We start from the raw sequence: 17,870 nt of genomic DNA on the forward strand, positions 1-17,870 counted from the left end.
TGGTTGTGAGCCACCATGTGGTTGCTGGGAATTGAACTCAGGACCTCTGGAAGAGCAGTCAGTGCCCTTAACCTCTGAGCCATCTCTCCAGCCCCCTTTTTTGGTTTTTTTAAGACAGGGTCTCTCTGTGTAGCCTTGGCTGTCCTGGAGTCACTTTGTAGAGCAGGCTGGCCTTGAACTCACAGCAATCCACCTGCCTCTGCCTTCATCAGTGCTGGGATTATAGGTGCCACCGTGCCTGGTTCTCTCAACCTCTCTAATTCTGTGTATGCAAGTGTTTTGCCTGCCTGTCTGTGCGCCACAGTTCCTAAGCTCAAGGATTCTCTTGCTTCAGTGCATACAACCGTAGGCAGGTACCAACGCCCCAGCTCTTCCTATACATGTCTTTTATGTTTGTTAGTTATGGCAGGGTCTCACTTTGTAGCCCAGGCTTGTTTAGAACTCACTATGTAGACCAGGTTGGCCTTGAACCCAGAACTATCTGTCTACTTCTGCCTTCCAAGTCCTGGATTAAAGGCATGTATCATCATGCCTGTCTTTCTTGAATATGGATTTTTTAAAGTTTTATTTATTTATTATATATATAGTGATCTGCCTGCATGTACACCTGCAGGTCAGAAGAGAGTACCAGATCTCATTGTAGATGGTTATGAGCCACCATGTGGTTGCTGGGAATTTTAACTCAGGACCTTTGGAAGTGCAGTCAGTGTCCTTAACCTCTGAGTCATCTCTCTAGCCCTGAATATTTTAACATAAATGAAATACTACTACCTTTTTTCTTCTTTTCTAGGGAGAGGATTGGTTTGTTTTTGTTTTTTGTTTTGTTTGTTGTTGTTGTTGTTGTTTTTCAAGACAAGATTTCCCTGTGTAGCCTTGGCTGTCTTGGACTCGATTTGTAGATCAGGCTGGCCTTGAACTCACAACGATCCCCCTGCCTCTGCCTCCCGAGTGCTGGGCTTAAAGGCGTGTGCGACCACTGCCCAGCTAGAGGATTGGCTTTTTGTTTTTTCTTGGTTTTTCAGACAGGGTTTCTCTGTGTCATAGCCCTGACTGTCCTGGACTCTGTTTGCTCTCCTCTCTCTGCAGGTCCTCGTTTTTGTTTGTTTTTTGAGATAGTATCTCATGTATTCCAGGCTGGCTTTGAACTCGTTATCCTGAGTGCTGGGATTGCAGGCATCGACTACCCACATCCCATTTTACATGGCACTGGGGACTGAACCCAAGGACTTCGTGCTTGCTAGGCAAGTACTCTTCCGAGTGATGTACCCACATGAAAACCCAGGCATAGCATTTACCCTTAGTCCCAGTGCTGGGGAGACAGAGACAGGCAGGCCCTTGGAGTTCGGTGGCCAGCCAGGTGCATTCAGTCATTAAACTTTAGGTTCAGTGAGACCCTATCTCAAAAAGTAAGGCGGAAATTGATTCAAGAAGATACACAAAGTTGACCTCTGACCTCCACAGGCATGTACGGATGCACACATGTACAGGCATGAGGACATTATCTGTAACTTTAAAAATCCAGTGATATTTGTACGAAGTTATTTCACATGCCATTAAAATATTATTATAGGACTGGAGAGATGCCTCAGGGCTTAAGAGCACTTGCAGCTCTTGCAGAGGAGCTGGGTAAAGATCTCAGCATCCACAGGGTGACGCACAACCATCTATAACTCCTGTCTCAAGGGATCTGATGCCCTCTTCTGACCTCTGAAATATGGTACACTGACATACATGCAGGCAGAATACCCACACATGTGCTGTAGACTTTTTAATTTTTAAAAATCTAATTGTGAGACAAAGGCGGAAGGACAGTTGCAAGTTCAAAGCCAGCCTGTTCTGCATAGTAAGTTTCCAGCAAGCCAGAGCTACATTGTGACATTTCTGTGGAAAAACAAGATGAATAGATAACTAAAAGCTAGAGGCTATTCAGGTATGGTGGCGCACACCTTTATTCCCAGCACTCGGGAGACAGAGGCAGGCAGATCGCTGTGAGTTCAAGGCCAGCCTGGTCTACAAAGCGAGTCCAGGACAGCCATGGCTACACAGAGAAACCCTGTCTCAAAAATCAAAACACAAAACAAACAGCAGACCCAATGATGGCTATTATTGCCTTTTTGTTTCCTTCTAGGTGTTTCCTCCGTTCAGACTTGTCCCTGAGAAAATGACATTGGTTATAACAAACATGATGCAGGTGATCTTTCTTATGGTTCTATTGTGGTTTTAATCTTGTTTTTTTTTTAAATGTATTTCTTTTATGTGCGTTGTTTTTTTTCCCCTGCAGGTATATATGTGTGTGAGGGCCCTGATCCTCTGGAACTGTTGTTACAGACAATTGTCAGCCACCATGTGGTTGCTGGGAATTGAAACCTGGTCCTCTGAAAGAGAAGTCAGTGCTCTTAACCACTGAGCCATCTCTCCAACCCCTTAGTTTTGGTTTTTGAGACAGGGCCTTGCTCTGTAGCCCAAGCTAGCCTCAAACTCCTGACACCCTCCTGTCTCAAGCTTTCTTTCTTTTTAAAGATTTATTTACTTTATTTATTGCATATAAGTGCTTTACAGAAGAGGGCAGCAAATCTCATTACAGATGGTTGTGAGCTACCATGTGGTTGCTGGGAATTGAACTCAGGACTTCTGGAAGAGTAGGTGGCACTCTTAACCACTGAGCCATCTCTCCAGCCCTCTTTTTAAATTTTAAAAAATATTTATTTAGTTATGTATACAGTATTCTGCCAGAAGTGGGCTCCAGATCTCATTATGGATGGATGTGAGCCACCATGTATTTGCTGGGAATTGAACTCAGGACCACTGGAAGAGCAGTCAGTGCCCTTAACCTCTGTGTCATCTCTCCAGTTTCAAGCTTTCAAGCCCTATGATTGTAGGTGTATGCCTGTAATCTGTGTCAACCTGTATCAATCTGTGTGTGGGTAAGTGTTTTGCCTGTATGTATACATACCACATACAATACTCAAGTATGTCAGAAGAGGTCGTCAGGTCCTGGGAACTGGAGGTGCAGATGGTTGTGAGCTTCCTGCCATGTGCATCCTGGGAATTGAACCTGGTTCTCTGGAAGGGCAGCTAGTGTTTTTTTCTTTCCATCTTTCTTTCTTCCCTCCCTGCCCTCGCCCCAGTTTTTCTAGACAGAGTTTATCTTTGGCTGTCCTAGAACTCACTCTGTAGACCAAGCTGGCCTGGAATTCTCAGAGATCTACCCGCCTCTGCTCCCGAGTGTTGGGTTTAAGGTGTGTACCACCACTGCCTGGCATAGCTAGTGCTCTTAACTACTGAGCTATGTCTCTAATAGAGGTGCTTTTAAAGCAGAAAACATGATTTGCCTTTTCTGTTTTATGTGCATACGCACTTCCTGTCTCTGCTGTACCCAGCACGCCCGGGCCTCTGATCTATGATGCATGAAGACTCTGGAGTCCTGTGGGTCACTCTTGTGTTGATGCGCGTGTGCTGTCCAGGAAGTGGAAGAGGTTTGTTGAGAAAAGACATGTCCTTTCTTACCCACGTTTGAGGCGTTCAGTGGTGTGTTTGGATTCCAGATAATGTCGGAAGGAGGCCCTCAGCCGCAGACCATCATTCACTTCTCTATCAGCAATCAGACCGTAGCTGCTGTTAACCGCAGGGGCCAAGTTTCCGCAAGAGAGGTTGGCACGGCTGTGCTCCACGGCACCATCCAGACAGTGAATGAAGACACTGGCAAAGTCGTCGTGTTCTCCCAGGTACCCTTGCTGTGCTCCCGCATCTGGGGGGTGATAGGTGCAGGTGATGAGGAGGACACCAGCAGACCAGGAGCGCCCTTCTGGTGCCCTGCATGTGGTGTAGAAAACAGCAGGGCTTTAGTGGAAAACCACGGAGTTCTTGGTAGTGTAAGATCTGTCCCTGTTTTGTTTTGGGGTGTTTTTTTTTTGGTTTTTCGAGACAGGGTCTCTCTGTGTTAGCCTTGGCTATCCTGGACTCACTTTGTAGACCAGGCTGGCCTCGAACTCACAGAGATCCGCCTGCCTCTGCCTTCTGAGTGCTGGGATTAAAGGTGTGTGCCACCACGCCCAGCCTTATAGAACTTTTTAAAAACTTTTTTATTTTATGTGCATTGGTGTTTCGCCTGCATGGATGTCTATGAGAGGGTGTCAGATCTTGGAGTTACAGACAGTTGTGAGCTGCCATGTGGGTGCTGGGAACCGAACCTGGGTCCTTTGGAAGAGCAGTCAGTGCTCTTGACCACTGAGCCATCTCTCCAGCCCCTTTATAGAACTTTTTTAAAGAACAAAATCAAGCAGCAGTGGGAGGGCTTTTTGTTGATGTTGAGCATCAAAAACAGTATAAGGAGCTAGTTGTAAGCGTCCCTGTCAGCCTAAGCTCGCTCTCCACCTGTTGAGCAGGATGAAGTCCAGGTTGAAGTGGTCCAGCTCCGGGCTGCTAGGATCCTCGCGGCTGCGACTCGCCTCATCACAGGCACTGAGGTCAGTTGTGCAAAGCAAGTGTGCTTGTGGGTTCTTCTTCATTTCTCTCTCCTTCCCCCAAAGTCTGCTGTTTTAAGAGTTATTTATTTCGTGTGTATGGATGTTTTCCTACATGTATGTCTGTGTACCAGATGCATGCCTGATGCCCATGCAGGCCAGAAGAAGGCAGTGGATCCCCTGGAGCTGGGGTTACAGACAGTTGTGAGCCGCTGTGTGGGGGCTGGGAATGGATCCCGGGTCCTTTGGAAGGGAACCAGGTACTCTTAATGGCCGAGCCATCTCTTTAGCCCCTTTGTGTGTGAATTCCTGGGTACAGGGTGTTATGTAGCCCTGGCTAGCCTAAAACCCAGATAATCCTCGTGCCTCGGCCGCCAGACTTCTGGGATTCCAGGTATGTGCCAGCATGCCCAACTCTGAGGTTGGTATGAGAGCCATGTCTGGGCAGGGCATACAGCCCAACACCATCCTTTCTTTCCAGATGCCAGTCTATGTCATGGGGGTGACTAGTACCCAGACTCCTTTTTCCTTCAGCAATGCCAACCCCATGCTCACATTCCACTGGTCCATGAGCAAAAGGGACGTGCTGGATCTGGTACCCAGGCATTCAGAGGTATGAACTTGTCCTGTATTACATTACCGTGGGAGTTTAAAGATTTATTTTTAGGGTTGGGGACTTAGCTCAGTGGTAGAGCGCTTGGCACAAGGCCCTGGATTCGGTCCTCAGCTCTGGAAAGGCAAGAGGTGTCGGGTCCTTAGAGGCAGTGTCACAGGCAGGTGTGAGTTGAGGGCCTCTGCAAAAGCAACTGCTCCAAACTGCTGTCCTCTGGCCCTTCACCTCCCGCTTTGACAGGGTGACTATTTAGTACTGGCTGTCCTGGAACTCACTGTGTGGACCAGGTGGGCCTTGAATTTGTAATGATCCTCCTGCCTCTGCCTCCTGAGATCTGGGATTACAGGCACAACATCATTCCTGGTCTGCCTTAGGAATCTTTTTGTTGTCTAAGGTTTTCATAAATTGCTCATTCTTTCATTTCTTAGGCCTCAATTGACATAATTTCATTAATGCAAAAGTTTATCATTTAAAAATAATTATAATAAGCTGGGCATGGTAGTGCATGCCTTTAATACCAGCACTTGAGAAGCAGAGGCAGACGGATCTCTGTGAGTTCGAGGACAGCCTGATCTACAAAAGCAAGTCCAGGACAGCCAAGGCTATACAGAGAAATCCTGCCTCAAAAACCAAAGATACATAAATAATAATAATTATTATTTGCAGAATAAAATGTAGTTTGTACTTTGAGTGGAAGACAAAAAAACCAGTAATACAAGTGTCCTGTTTCCTGAATTTATTTTTGCCCAGGAACTCAACATTCAGTCTGGAATTGCAAAAATGTAGGCTTTTCTCATATAGGTTTGCAAGTGTTCAGATCTGAGAATCTGAATTTCCAGAGTCTCTCTTGACTGCTGAGGACCTTCCTGGCCTGGCTTCTTCAGCTTAGTGTCCTGAGGGCCTTAGTGCCTTTGGTAACATGCACAAAATGCAAGCGTGAGGCCCTGATAGGGCTGATGCGGCACACCTTTAATCCTAGCACTCTGAGTTCTACTCTAGCCTGGTCTACACAGCAAATCTCAGGCCAGCCAGAGCTATACAATAACACCTTGTCTCAAAATTAATTAATAAAAAGAGAAAGATTTAGCTGGACAATGATGGCACACGCCTTTAATTCCAGCACTTGGGAAGCAGAGGCAAGTGGATCTTGTGAGTTCAAGGCCAGCCTTTGAAAACTGGTTTTCGGGCTGGAGAGATGGCTCAGCAGTTAAGAGCACTGTCTGCTCTTCCAGAGGTCCTGAGTTAATTCCCAGCAACCACATGGTGGCTCACAACCATCTATAATGTGATCTGATGCCCCCTTCTGGACTGCAGTTGTACATGCAGGCAGAGCACTGTATACATAATAATAAATAAATAAATATTAAAAAAGAAAAGAAAAATGGTTTTTGTGCCCATGGGATGGGATGGCCCATCACCCCTCACACTAAAGCATGAGAAAGACCAATAAGTACAACACTGACCTCCAGAGACATCCTTCTTCTCCCCCATTTCATCCTCTACTGTATGAATCCATCTTAGGAGCCACCTGCCCCATTTCAATTCGCCTCCTGTGAATGAACTACCATAGAGATAACACGGAAGGAAACTTGAGCCTTGCCAGCGTTGGCTGAGGATCACAGAGACTTGTCTTAGGACTGATTATGCTGCTAGGAATAGGAGGAGAAATGAGGGGAAAAAACAAGTTCTTAATTGAGGTGTGGTAGAATATACTTGGGTGTTTTGTTGTTGCTTAATATAAAATTTATTTACTTTTAAATTTTGCATTGTGTTATTAAAGTATTAAACTTTAATTGTTAAATTCATTTTGTGCATTGGTGTTTTGCCTGCATGTATGTCTGTGTGAGAGTGTCAGAAGTTCTGGCGCTGGAGTTGCAGACAGGCGTAACCTACCATGAACCCAGGTCTCCTGGAAGAGCAGCCAGTGCTCGTAACTGCTGAGCCATCTCTCCAGCCCTGGTTGAAGACCCTTATAATCCTAGAATTTAAGATACTGAGGCGAGAGGACTAAGATTGAAGCTAGCTCGGGCAACATAGTGAGACTCTTTCTCAAGGAGAGAGAGAGAGAGAGAGAGAGAGAGAGAGAGAGAGAGAGAGAGAGAGAGAGAGAGAGAGAGAGAGAGAGAGAGAGAGAGAGAGAGAGAGAGAGAGAAAGGGAGAGAGAGGAAACCCAATATGGTGGCTCATGCCTATAATCCTGGCACTAGAGAGATGGAGACAGGAAAATCAAAAGTTCAAGGTCACCATGAACTACACAGCCAGATGAAGTGGGCCTGGGCTTTCAAGAGAGATGGCTCAGTGGTTAGGAGCACTGGTTGCTCTTCCAGAGGACGCAGATTGATTCCCAGCACCCATGTGTCATCTCACAATCATCGAGCTCCAGTTCCAGGGGACCTGACTCCTCTGTGGTCCCCACAGGCACTGCACACACACGGCACATAGACATACGTGCAGGCAGAACACCCACACACATAAAATAAAGAAGCCCACACAGAGCCCCCAGCCCTGCCCCCACGGCTGCCCTTCCAACCCATCCTTTTACTGTCTAGGTGTCTCTACAGCTTTCAGCTGAGAACAACTTCGCCATGGTTGTTCACACAAAGGCAGCTGGCAGGACCACGATCAAGGTCACTGTCCGCAGTACGAACAGCTCCTTCAGACAATTCGAGGGGAACCTGCTGGAACTGTCTGATGAGATTCAGATCCTGGTAAGTGCCCAGCTAAGTCTTGCTTCTGTCAGTCAGGATGCACGTGTTGTTAGGCACAGCTCCAGTCTGTCGCTGTGACCGAGCTCTTGCACACCCAGTCTGTCGCTGTGACCGAGCTCTTGCACACCCAGTCTGTCGCTGTGACCGAGCTCTTGCACACCCAGTCTGTCGCTGTGACCGAGCTCTTGCACACCCAGTCTGTCGCTGTGACCGAGCTCTTGCACACCCAGTCTGTCGCTGTGACCGAGCTCTCCCACACAGTATTCACTGCCTTCTAGAGGACGAGCTGAGTTGGGGATGGACAGGTGGTGGCTCCAACGGTAAGAGTGCTTGCTGCAAAGTCTGATGCCTGGAACCCACATGAAAAGGGCAGATGTGGTGGTGCACATCTGTAATCCTTGCACATCTGTAATCCTTGCACATCTGTAATCCTTGCACACCTACAGGAGATAAGACAATAAGACAGAATTGCCCAGAGCTCTTGGCAGGGCAGAAACAAGAGAAACTCTGCCTCAATAAGGTTGGAGTAAACAATCCACTCTGAAAAGTTGTCCTACACACACACACACACACAAAATAAGTGTAAAAACACCCAAAAAGTTAAAAAAAAAAAGTTCAACCAACCAGTCAACCAATCAATAAAGAACAAGCAATCGGGCTGGAGAGATGGCTCAGTGGGTAAGAGCACCGCCTGCTCTTCCAAAGGTCCTGAGTTCAATCCCCAGCAATCACATGGTGGCTCACAACCATCTGTAATGTGATGTGATGCTCTCTTCTGGCCTGAAGGTGTACATGCAGGCAGAACACTGTATACATAATTAATAAATAAATCTTTAAAAAAAAAAAAACAAGCAATCATTTGAGTAGAACTGACTTTTTCCCTTTACTTTGCTGTTGACTCTTTAATTCAGTATAGCGATGAGGAAATGGCAGTTAGGTAGGCAGTAAAAGATTTGGATGGTGCTAACTTAGTATCAGCAGCTTTACTCCCACATCTCACTCAGTCCAGTGAACAGAAATAAAACTGGGTCTCAAAGTAATTTTAGTCTACCAGGGAGGCTGGAGCCAGTGTGATTTGCCACATGGCTGGTACTTCCGGAATAGAGCTCTGTGTGTGTGTGTGTGTGTATACATATATATAATTTTAATAATATATAATGCATAATTTTAATAATGTATTGTTTTAATAGTATGTGTAATAACACCAATTTTAATAATATATATTATTATATTTTTATTTATTTTTTTGGAGACAGCTCTCTCTGTGTAGTCATGGCTGTTCTAAAACTCTATATGTAGACCAGGCTGGCCTCAGATTCACAGAGATCCACCCGCCTCTATGCCCTCCCCACCAAGTGCTGGGACTGAAGACATGCGCCACTAGCCCAGCTTTCGGTGCTCTATTCTGGACTACCAAGTGTGTACCGAGCACCTGGCTCACTTAGGGAGGAGTGTGGTGGAATGTTTAGACTCACTAGAAATGAGGCAGACTGTTGACTTGTCGCTACCACATGTTCCACACGATCCCCACTGGGGTGTCCTGGGACCCATCCGTGCGTCAATAAATATCATAACTTGTCTCTCCCTGAAATGAGGGAACATTATTTTCTCACTGTAGGTGTTTGAAAAACTCCAACTTTTCTATGCAGACTGCCAACCCAAGCAGATTCTGATGCCCATGAATTCTCAGCTGAAGCTCCACACCAACAGGTGAGGAGGAAGGAAAACAGGTCCAGACATGAAGAGCCGTCAGGAAAATGTTCACACTGTGCGCAGCAAGCCACTGAACACAGACTACAGGATTGTCCTCTGACCTCCCCCTCCTCTCCCGCCTTCTCTCCCGCCCCGCCCCCCCCATCTCTGATAAGTGAAGTTTAGGATAAGCAAGATAATAAGCTTATAGAGTGCTTAGGACACAAGCCTGATGGCCTAAATTTGACCCCAGCGCTGAGTGAACAGCAAGCTGTGTGCCATCTGGCTCAGAGCAGGACGCAGAGCAGCAGAAACGAGAGAGCCAGCTTAACAGGGCGGCGTGTGCACACCTGCACACACACGTTAACGATCATTTAAAAAACATTTTCAGGGCACTGGGGAGGCAGAGGCAGGTAGATCTCTGTGAATTCAAGGCCAGCCTGGTCTACAGAGTGAGTTCTAGGACGCTAGGTTTATATAGAGAAAGCCTGTCTCAGAAAACCAAAAAATAAAATAAACAAAATTCATGCCTCTAATCCCAGCACTCGGGAGGCAGAGGCAGGAGGATCTCTGTGAGCTCGAGGCCAGCCTGGTCTACAAAGTGAGTCCAGGACAGCCAAGGCTACACAGAGAAACCTTGTCTCGAAAAAAAAAAACAACCAAAAACAAAACAAAACAAAAAAACCCCACATTTTTAATGTTTTTAATTGCATATGGAAAGAACTACCATTTACTCTTAATTGGTTTTTCTAATGTGAATGATTTTTCAAAGGAGAAATAATTTATACAGCATAAAAATAACCAAAAGGGCCATGTGTGGTGGCGCACGCCTTTAATCCCAGCACTCAGGAGGCAGAGGCAGGTGGATCTCTGTGAGTTCAAGGCCAGCCTGGTCTACAAAGTGAGTCCAGGACAACCAAGGCTACACAGAGAAACCCTATTTCGGAAAAAAAAAAAAAAAAGAATGTATATGTATATGAGTGTGTATGTGTGTGTGTGTAAGTGTCCATGTGAGTGTGTATGTGTGTATGTGTAAGTGTCCATGTGAGTGTGTATGTGTGAATGAGCATTTGTGTGTCTGAATGAGTGTGTGAGTCAGTGTGTGTGTGCCAAGAGGACAGAGTTTAACTTTCAGCATTCAAATCTCCTTCCTGACAGCATCCTAGGATCAAACTCAAGATGGCTTTTGTATCAAACACTTTTACCCAATTTTCTATTTCACAAGCCCCAAAATAACCTTCGTTTTGTTTTTGTTTTTGTTTTTTGTTTTTTTGAGACAGGGACTCATAGGGTCCAAGATGGTGTCCACTCTTATGTAAACAGGGCAACCACTGACTTCTGAGGCCCCTACTTCTACCTCCTCAGTGCGAGGAGTACGGTGTGGCCTGCCATGCCTGACTTTCCCTGTGTGTTAGGACAGGGTCTCAACATCTTGGTCCTCCTCCCCAGCTTCCCAAGTGTTGTAAATACACTTGTGCACCACTGCACCGCATTTATTTTTACTCCTTGACTGTTGTTTTGTTTGGTTAGTTGGTGTTTTGCTTTTTCGAGACAGGGTTTCTCTGTGTAGCCTTGACTGTCCTGGACTCACTTTGTAGACCATGCTGGCCTCGAACTTACGGAGATACGCCTGCCTCTGCCTCCCAAATGCTAGCTTTATTTCTGTTTTATTAGTTTTTAACTCAATATCTTTTTTGTATGAAATTCTTTCTAAGCTCTTTCTCTGGACGTTTTCTATAAGCGTACCTTCCTGACTGCAGGTGTTGGGGACTTGAGCTTCTCAGCCATATGACGGCTCAGGGAAAGGACCCTTTCCGTTCAGCAACAGGCTCTGTCTGCACCCATGACTTTTGCTGCCCGCAGTATTGTCAGATCCCAGTTCTGGGCAGGTGCTGGGCCCCTGTGGCCGCAGGTGTTCCTCAGGGACCATTCAGAGGGTGATGGAGAACAGTGTTTACAGAATGTTAAGGCAGGACAATACCAAAATCCAGCCTGGAATCAGATCTCTGTCGGAATAGAAACCAGCATTTGAACACACTCCAACAAATAATTTTCTAATATGCAACAGGGTTTTATTTTTAAAAAGAAAAGCATAGGCTTGAGGTAAGTGGTATATACCCGTAGTCTCAGCACACAGGGAGGTAGAGAAATGTACTAGCTAGTTCTATGTAAAGTTGACACACGCTGCAGTCATCTGAGAAAAGGGAACCTCAACTAAAACATAAGCTCTACAAAATCAGGCTGTAGGGATGCCCATAGGGTATTTTCATAATTAATGATTGATGTGGGAGAACCTAGGCCATTGTGGGTGGTGCTGTCCCTGTGCTGGTTATCCTGGGATTAAAAATAAAAAAATACAGGCTGAGGGCCAGATGTGGTGGTGCACGCCTTTAATCCCAGCAGTCAGGAGGCAGAGGCAGGTGGATCTCTGTGAGTTTGAGGCCAGCCTGGTCTACAAAGCAAGTCCAGGACAGCCAAGGCTACACAGGGAAACCCTGTCTCGAAAAACAAAACAAAACAACTCAAAAGGAGGCTGAGCAAGTCATAAGGAGCAAGCCAGTAAGCAGCACCCTTCCATGGCCTCTGCGTCAGCTCCTGCCTCTAGGTGCTGCCCTGCTTGAGTTCCTGTCCTGACTTCCCACAGTGATGGACTGTGGCTGGAATTAGAAGCCAGACAAACCTTTCCCTCCAAGTTGCCTTTGGTGTGTTTTAGCATAGCAACAGAACCCCTAAGACAAGGCAGGAAGCTGAGGAATTCAAGGCCATCCTTGGCTACATAGGGAGTTTAAGGTCAGCCAGGAATACACGAGACACTGGAGGGGCAGGGGAAACCACCACAGCTGGGCGTGATGGCGCACACCTGTATATCTCAACACTAAGGGCGTGGGAGGAGAACCAGATGTCAAGAGGGTCTTTAGCTACAAAGTGAGCCAGCCTGGGCTACATGAGACCTTGCCTTAAAGCCGAGTTGTATAGTCTTTGCCTGTGATTACTTTTGATGTGTGATTTTCGTTTCGTTTTTAATTTGTGACTTTTGGGGCAGATTTTTTTTTTCTTTGAGACAAGGTCTTTCTATGTATCCTGGAGCTCACTATGTAGATGAGGCTGGCCCCCTGATCCACTTGCCTCTACCTCCCAAGTGCTGATGTTAGAGGCTACCATGCCCTGCTCAGGATGGTATGAGCTGATGTGCTCCCTGTGCACAGGGTTTTCCTGTGTAGCCCAAGCTAGCCTAGAGTTCATACTATGACTAGGACTAGTTTCAAACCCAGGGTAATCCTTTTGCCTCAGCCATCAATGCTGTAAGTATGGGTAAGCCAACACAGTCATCCTGCTTTTACTCTTGTCAGACTTTTTTTTTTCTCTCCAGACAGGGTTTCTCTGAGTAGACCTTGCTTTCCTGAAACTCCCTCTGTAGCCAGGCTGGCCTCTAGCTCACAGAGATCCGTCAGTGCGCCACCAGCCCTGGCTTGGTCTTGTCAGTCTTCACCTGGTTCCCTCTGATCAGACAGGGTCCCGGAGACTGCCTGCTTGCTCTGTTTGTGTCCTAGAGATGGCGCAGCCTTTGTGAGTTCCCGTGTCCTCAAGTGTTTCCCTAATTCCTCCGTCATTGAGGAGGACGGAGAGGGGCTCCTGAGGTCTGGATCCATTGCGGGCACTGCAGTATTGGAAGTCACTTCTATAGAACCTTTTGGAGTCAATCAAACGACCATAACTGGAGTCCAGGTGAGTCAGGGACTAAATCAATAAAACAACAGGACCCATGATACAGCTCAGTAGCTCAGCACTGGCGTACAGCAGTAGCTCAGCGCTTGCATACAGCAGTAGCTCAGCGCTTGCATACAGCAGTAGCTCAGCGCTGGTGTACAGCAGTGGCTCAGCGCTGGTGTACAGCAGTAGCACAGAAGCTCTGTGTCTGACCACAGCACCTCAAAAACTAAGTAGATGGAATGCTAAGGCCTGAAAGGCAATGTCCTCTCCCCGGAATTAGGAGGTTTTCTGGCAGATAAATTAACCTGTCAGAGCAGATCCTGACATGGCTTCAAAGCATCGTAACAGAACGGACCGCAGTGCCATGATGAAAGGCTTAGCCTCACGCTGGCGAGCCTGTGGTCCCAGCAGCGCTGCCACGTGGGTGAGAGGAGTGCTTCTGTTAGGCTCTGGCTTTGAATCTGGGTCTGGTGGTGCATGACTTTAATCCTGGCAATCGGAAAGCTGAGGCACAAGGATTGCTACAAGTTCAAAGCCAGCGTGGGCCACAGAGTGAGACCATATCTCAAAAATAAATAAATGTCTGACTTTAATATATAATTCAATATTTTAGAGGGAAAGAGGCCTCAGAGTGCATCTTGGCCTCCTGGCTCAGACCGAATGTAGAAAAGGCCCCAGAGGCATGTCAGTCTAACGTGCATCTTTTACATACTCTATACACACTGTATTCCAGCCCATGTGTCACACATGCTGTGTGCGTTACCTCTTTTTACTGCTGTAAGAACTCTATGGCTTCATGTAACTGAGAAGGAAGCTGAGGCCCAGAACTGCATAAAGCTATGAGGTGACAAACCGAGGTCACATTATGTTTCTCTTACTGTAGTGTAGCCTTCATACCACGGGGAAACCTACTGTGTCCCTGAGCGTCACTTAGAGACAGACCCCAAGCCCTGCAGAGACACACCAACTGCACCCCAGCTTCCCTGCACCTGCCAGGTTGCGTAACGAAGTAGCCGTCACCTGTGCTGTCCTAGTTCCTTCCTCTAAGCACACCAAATCAAAAGTTCTCCCCTATGCAGGGGTACTGGGGGTGAGGAGATGGCTCAGCGGTCACAGCACTGGTGCAAGCCTGAGTTCACATCCCATCAGCCCCCACAAGAGCCAGATGGCAGCAGTGCAAGCGTCTGTGAGCCCAGTGGGCCTATAAGAAACAGGGGTAGGGCTGGAGTGATGGTTTGGAGGTTACGAGCACTGCCTGCTCTTCCAAAGGTTCAGAGTTCAATTCCCAGCAACCACATGGTGGCTCACAACCATCTGTAATGAGATCCAGTGCCCTTCTTGTGGAATGCAAGTGCACATGCGGGCAGATTATTGTATAAATAAGAAAGAAAGAAAGAGAGAGAAATAAAGAAAGGAAGAGAAAGAAAGAAAGGAAAGAAAGAAGAGGTTGAGACAGGAGGAACTCCAAATGCTCAAGGGTCACCTAGCCTGGCTCACACCAGTGAGGAGGCCTGGTCAAGTTAGGAAGGCAGGGACCGACCCCAGACGCAAGCCCCCCCCCCCCCACGGCTTGTGGCCTTGCTTACAGACCTTAGAGGGTGATAGCAGCCTGTCCCCAGTGCCGCGGTCTCTGTACTGGTGGGTTTTGTCTCCCACAGGTGGCACCAGTGGCATACCTTCGGCTGAGCAGCTACCCCAGGATATACACAACCCAGGGAAGGACGCGGTCAGCCTTTCCTTTGGGCATGTCTTTCACCTTTATTGTTGAGTTTTATAATAACATTGGAGAGAAATTCCACACCCACAATACCCGGCTCTGTATGGCTCTGAACAGGTATGGAGGTCAGAGGGGCGTTGCTGGCACCGTGATGGGAAGCTCACAAGTCCCTGCTCTGCAGAAGTGTGGGCAGATCCCTCTTACACTCTGAACTTTATTTCTTTTCTCAAAATGAAAATAATAGCCTGGCGCCATGGCGCACACCTGTAATCCCAGCACGCAGGAGGCAAAGGCTGGTGAATCTCTGTGAGTTCAAGGCCAGCCTGGTTACAAAGAGAGTCGAGGACAGCCAGGTCTATCACACAGAGAAACCCTGTCTTGAGAAAAGAGATGTGGTGGTACATGCAAGTAATAAGGAACATGAAATGAGAAAATCTCAGATTCAAAGCAAGCCTGGGCTCCATGCATAGCAATGCGTTACAGTGTGTGACCTTGTGCTAAGGTGCAGGGGGCTGAGGGGGCTGAGGGATGACTAGACATCGCTCAGAGGTAGAACACTTCTCTCTCTCTCTCTCTCTCTCTCTCTCTCTCTCTCATATATATATAATTTTTTTTGGTTTTTTGAGACAGGGTCTCTCTGTGTAGCCTTGGCTGTCCTGGACTCGCTTTGTAGACCAGGCTGGCCTCAAACTCACAGCGATCCACCTGCCTCTGCCTCTCGAGTGCTGGGATTAAAGGCGTGCGCCACCATGCCCGGCCTCTCTCTCATATTTTGAAACAGGGTTTCTCTGTGTCACCCTGGCTGTCCTGGACTCACTTAGTAGACCAGGCTGGCTTCAACTCACAGCTATCCACCTGCCTCTGCCTCCTGAGTGCTGGGGTTAGAGGCATGAGCCACCACGCCCAGCTAGAACACTCTTAATATGTCCAAGGCACTTGGTTTGACCCTCAGTGATGTGCGCGCGCGCACGCACACACACACACACACACACACACACACACACACACTCCCAAAAACAGTAAAAGTCTTGTCAGGTAGGCTTGGTGCCTGTAATCACAGTACTTACAAGGCTGACACGGGTGGATTGCCATAAGATCAAGGCAGTTCCGGGACAACCTGAACTACAAACTGACTACAAAAATCAAAAGGGGCTAGACAGATGGCTGAGCAGTTCAGAGTGCTTACAGCGCTCACAGAGAACTGAGCTTAGGGCCCAGCAGCCACAGGGGCAAAGTCACAACCTCATATAACTCCAGTTCTAGGGACCCCATGTTCCCCAGCCTCTGTGTCCATTCACACGGAGGCCCACACCTCTCAGCCTGGCACTTGGGAGGCAGAGAAAACAGATCTCTGAGTTTGAGGCCAGCCTGATCCACAAAACAAGACCTACAGCAGCAAGATCTACAAGAGCTTCCTAGGCCTCTATAGTGAGGCCCTGTCTCAAAAACAAAAGAATACTGTTAATTAAGACATTTTCACTCAGGAAGCAGAGCCAGGAGGATCTCTGAGTTCGAGGTCAGCCTGGTCTACAGAGTGATTCCAGAACAGCCAGGGGTACACACAGAGAAACCCTGTCTTTAAAAAAAACTAAAAAAAAAAAAAAAAAAAGAAGAAGAAGAAAAGAAAATTTCTGCACAGTGTGATAGCACTCTGGGAGGCAGAGGCAGGTGCATCTCTGTGAGTTCAAGGCCAGTCTGGTCTACAAAGAGAGTTCCAAGACAGCCAGGGCTGTTACACAGAGAAACCCTGTCTTAGAAAAAGAAAGGGGCTGGAGAGATGGCTCAGAGGTTAAGAGCACTGCCTGCTCTCCCAAAGGTCCTGAGTTCAGTTCCCAGCAACCACATGGTGGCTCACAACCATCTATAGTGAGATCTGGTGCCCTCTTCTGGTGTGCAGGCATGCAGGTGCACATGCAGGCAAAATACTGTATACGTAATAAATACATCTTTTAAAAAAAAAGAAAGAAAGAAAGAAAGAAGAGGCTCAGCAGGCACTGGCTGCCAAGTCTGATGACCTGAGTTCACCAAGTCCCGAACTGTGGAAAGACAGAATTGACTCCCTCCCGCAAAGAAATTGTCCTCTGACTACCACACATGGGCTATGGCATAAATGTGCCCACCACATATAATAAGAAAAAGGCAATGAAAACTTTAAAACAAGCAAAATTGGGGCTGGAGAGATGGCTCAGAGGTTAAAAGCACCACCTGCTCTTGCAGAGGTCCTGAGTTCAATTCCGAGCAACCACATGGTGGCTCACAGCCATCTGTAATGAGATCTGGCGCCCTCTTCTGCCATGCAGGCATACATGCAGATAAAAGTTATATATTAAATAAATAAACATTTTTTAAAAGCAAGCAAACTTGTAGTAGACTTTCTCCCCTCACCCTTTCCCTGGGTAGTCTGTCTGTGATAGGGTCTTGCTTTGTAGCTCTGGCTAGCCTGCTGACCATTCTATATCCCAAACTGCTTTGGGACTTGGCCTCATAGATACTGGGCAAACAGGAGTGTACCACCGCACCCAGCTCCAGAGACTGCTGGCTACTGCGTCTGGCTGGCAGCCAGAGCCGCCTCTATGCTCACTCACCATCCCACCACTGAATTACGTGCTCTGCTGCTCTTTTTAAACACCTCTGCCTTTCACGCCTTCTTTCAGAGATGACTTGCTGCTGATCGGACCAGGGAACCGAAACTACACTTATATGGCCCAGGCTGTGAACAAAGGGGTGACAGTTGTGGGGCTTTGGGACCAGCGGCATCCTGGCATGGCAGACTATATTCCTGTTGCTGTAGAACATGCCATTGAGCCAGACACCAAGCTCACCTTTGTTGGAGATGTCATCTGCTTCAGCACGCACCTCGTCAATCAGCACGGTGGGTATACTTCCCCTTAACCAGACAAGACAGCTCTGTTGGAGGCTGGGGGAGGGATCTGCACCTTTAATACCAGCACTAGGGAGGCAAGGCT

General features: G+C 47.4%; 1 protein-coding gene across 12 annotated transcripts in view; it reads left to right on the forward strand.

The window, feature by feature from the left end:
* The window catches only part of NUP210L (nucleoporin 210 like), a 93,875-nt gene that overhangs the window by 62,082 nt on the left and 13,923 nt on the right, over nucleotides 1–17,870 (forward strand). For all 12 annotated transcript variants that reach the window (XR_014776804.1, XR_014776805.1, XR_014776806.1 and 9 more), the window contains exons 24-32: nucleotides 2,129–2,191; nucleotides 3,546–3,725; nucleotides 4,386–4,466; nucleotides 4,945–5,076; nucleotides 7,626–7,784; nucleotides 9,403–9,494; nucleotides 13,028–13,202; nucleotides 14,846–15,021; nucleotides 17,559–17,776. Coding sequence is in view for 9 of the 12 variants with exons in the window: in XM_084769138.1 (XP_084625264.1) it covers nucleotides 2,129–2,191; nucleotides 3,546–3,725; nucleotides 4,386–4,466; nucleotides 4,945–5,076; nucleotides 7,626–7,784; nucleotides 9,403–9,494; nucleotides 13,028–13,202; nucleotides 14,846–15,021; nucleotides 17,559–17,776 (1,276 nt within the window). In the remaining 3 variants the exon portion in view is untranslated. The remainder of the gene's footprint in view (nucleotides 1–2,128; nucleotides 2,192–3,545; nucleotides 3,726–4,385; nucleotides 4,467–4,944; nucleotides 5,077–7,625; nucleotides 7,785–9,402; nucleotides 9,495–13,027; nucleotides 13,203–14,845; nucleotides 15,022–17,558; nucleotides 17,777–17,870) is intronic.

The sequence above is a fragment of the Acomys minous genome (assembly GCF_964271855.1).
Source record: "Acomys minous genome assembly, chromosome: 19".
NCBI classification, from domain to species: Eukaryota; Metazoa; Chordata; class Mammalia; order Rodentia; family Muridae; genus Acomys; species Acomys minous.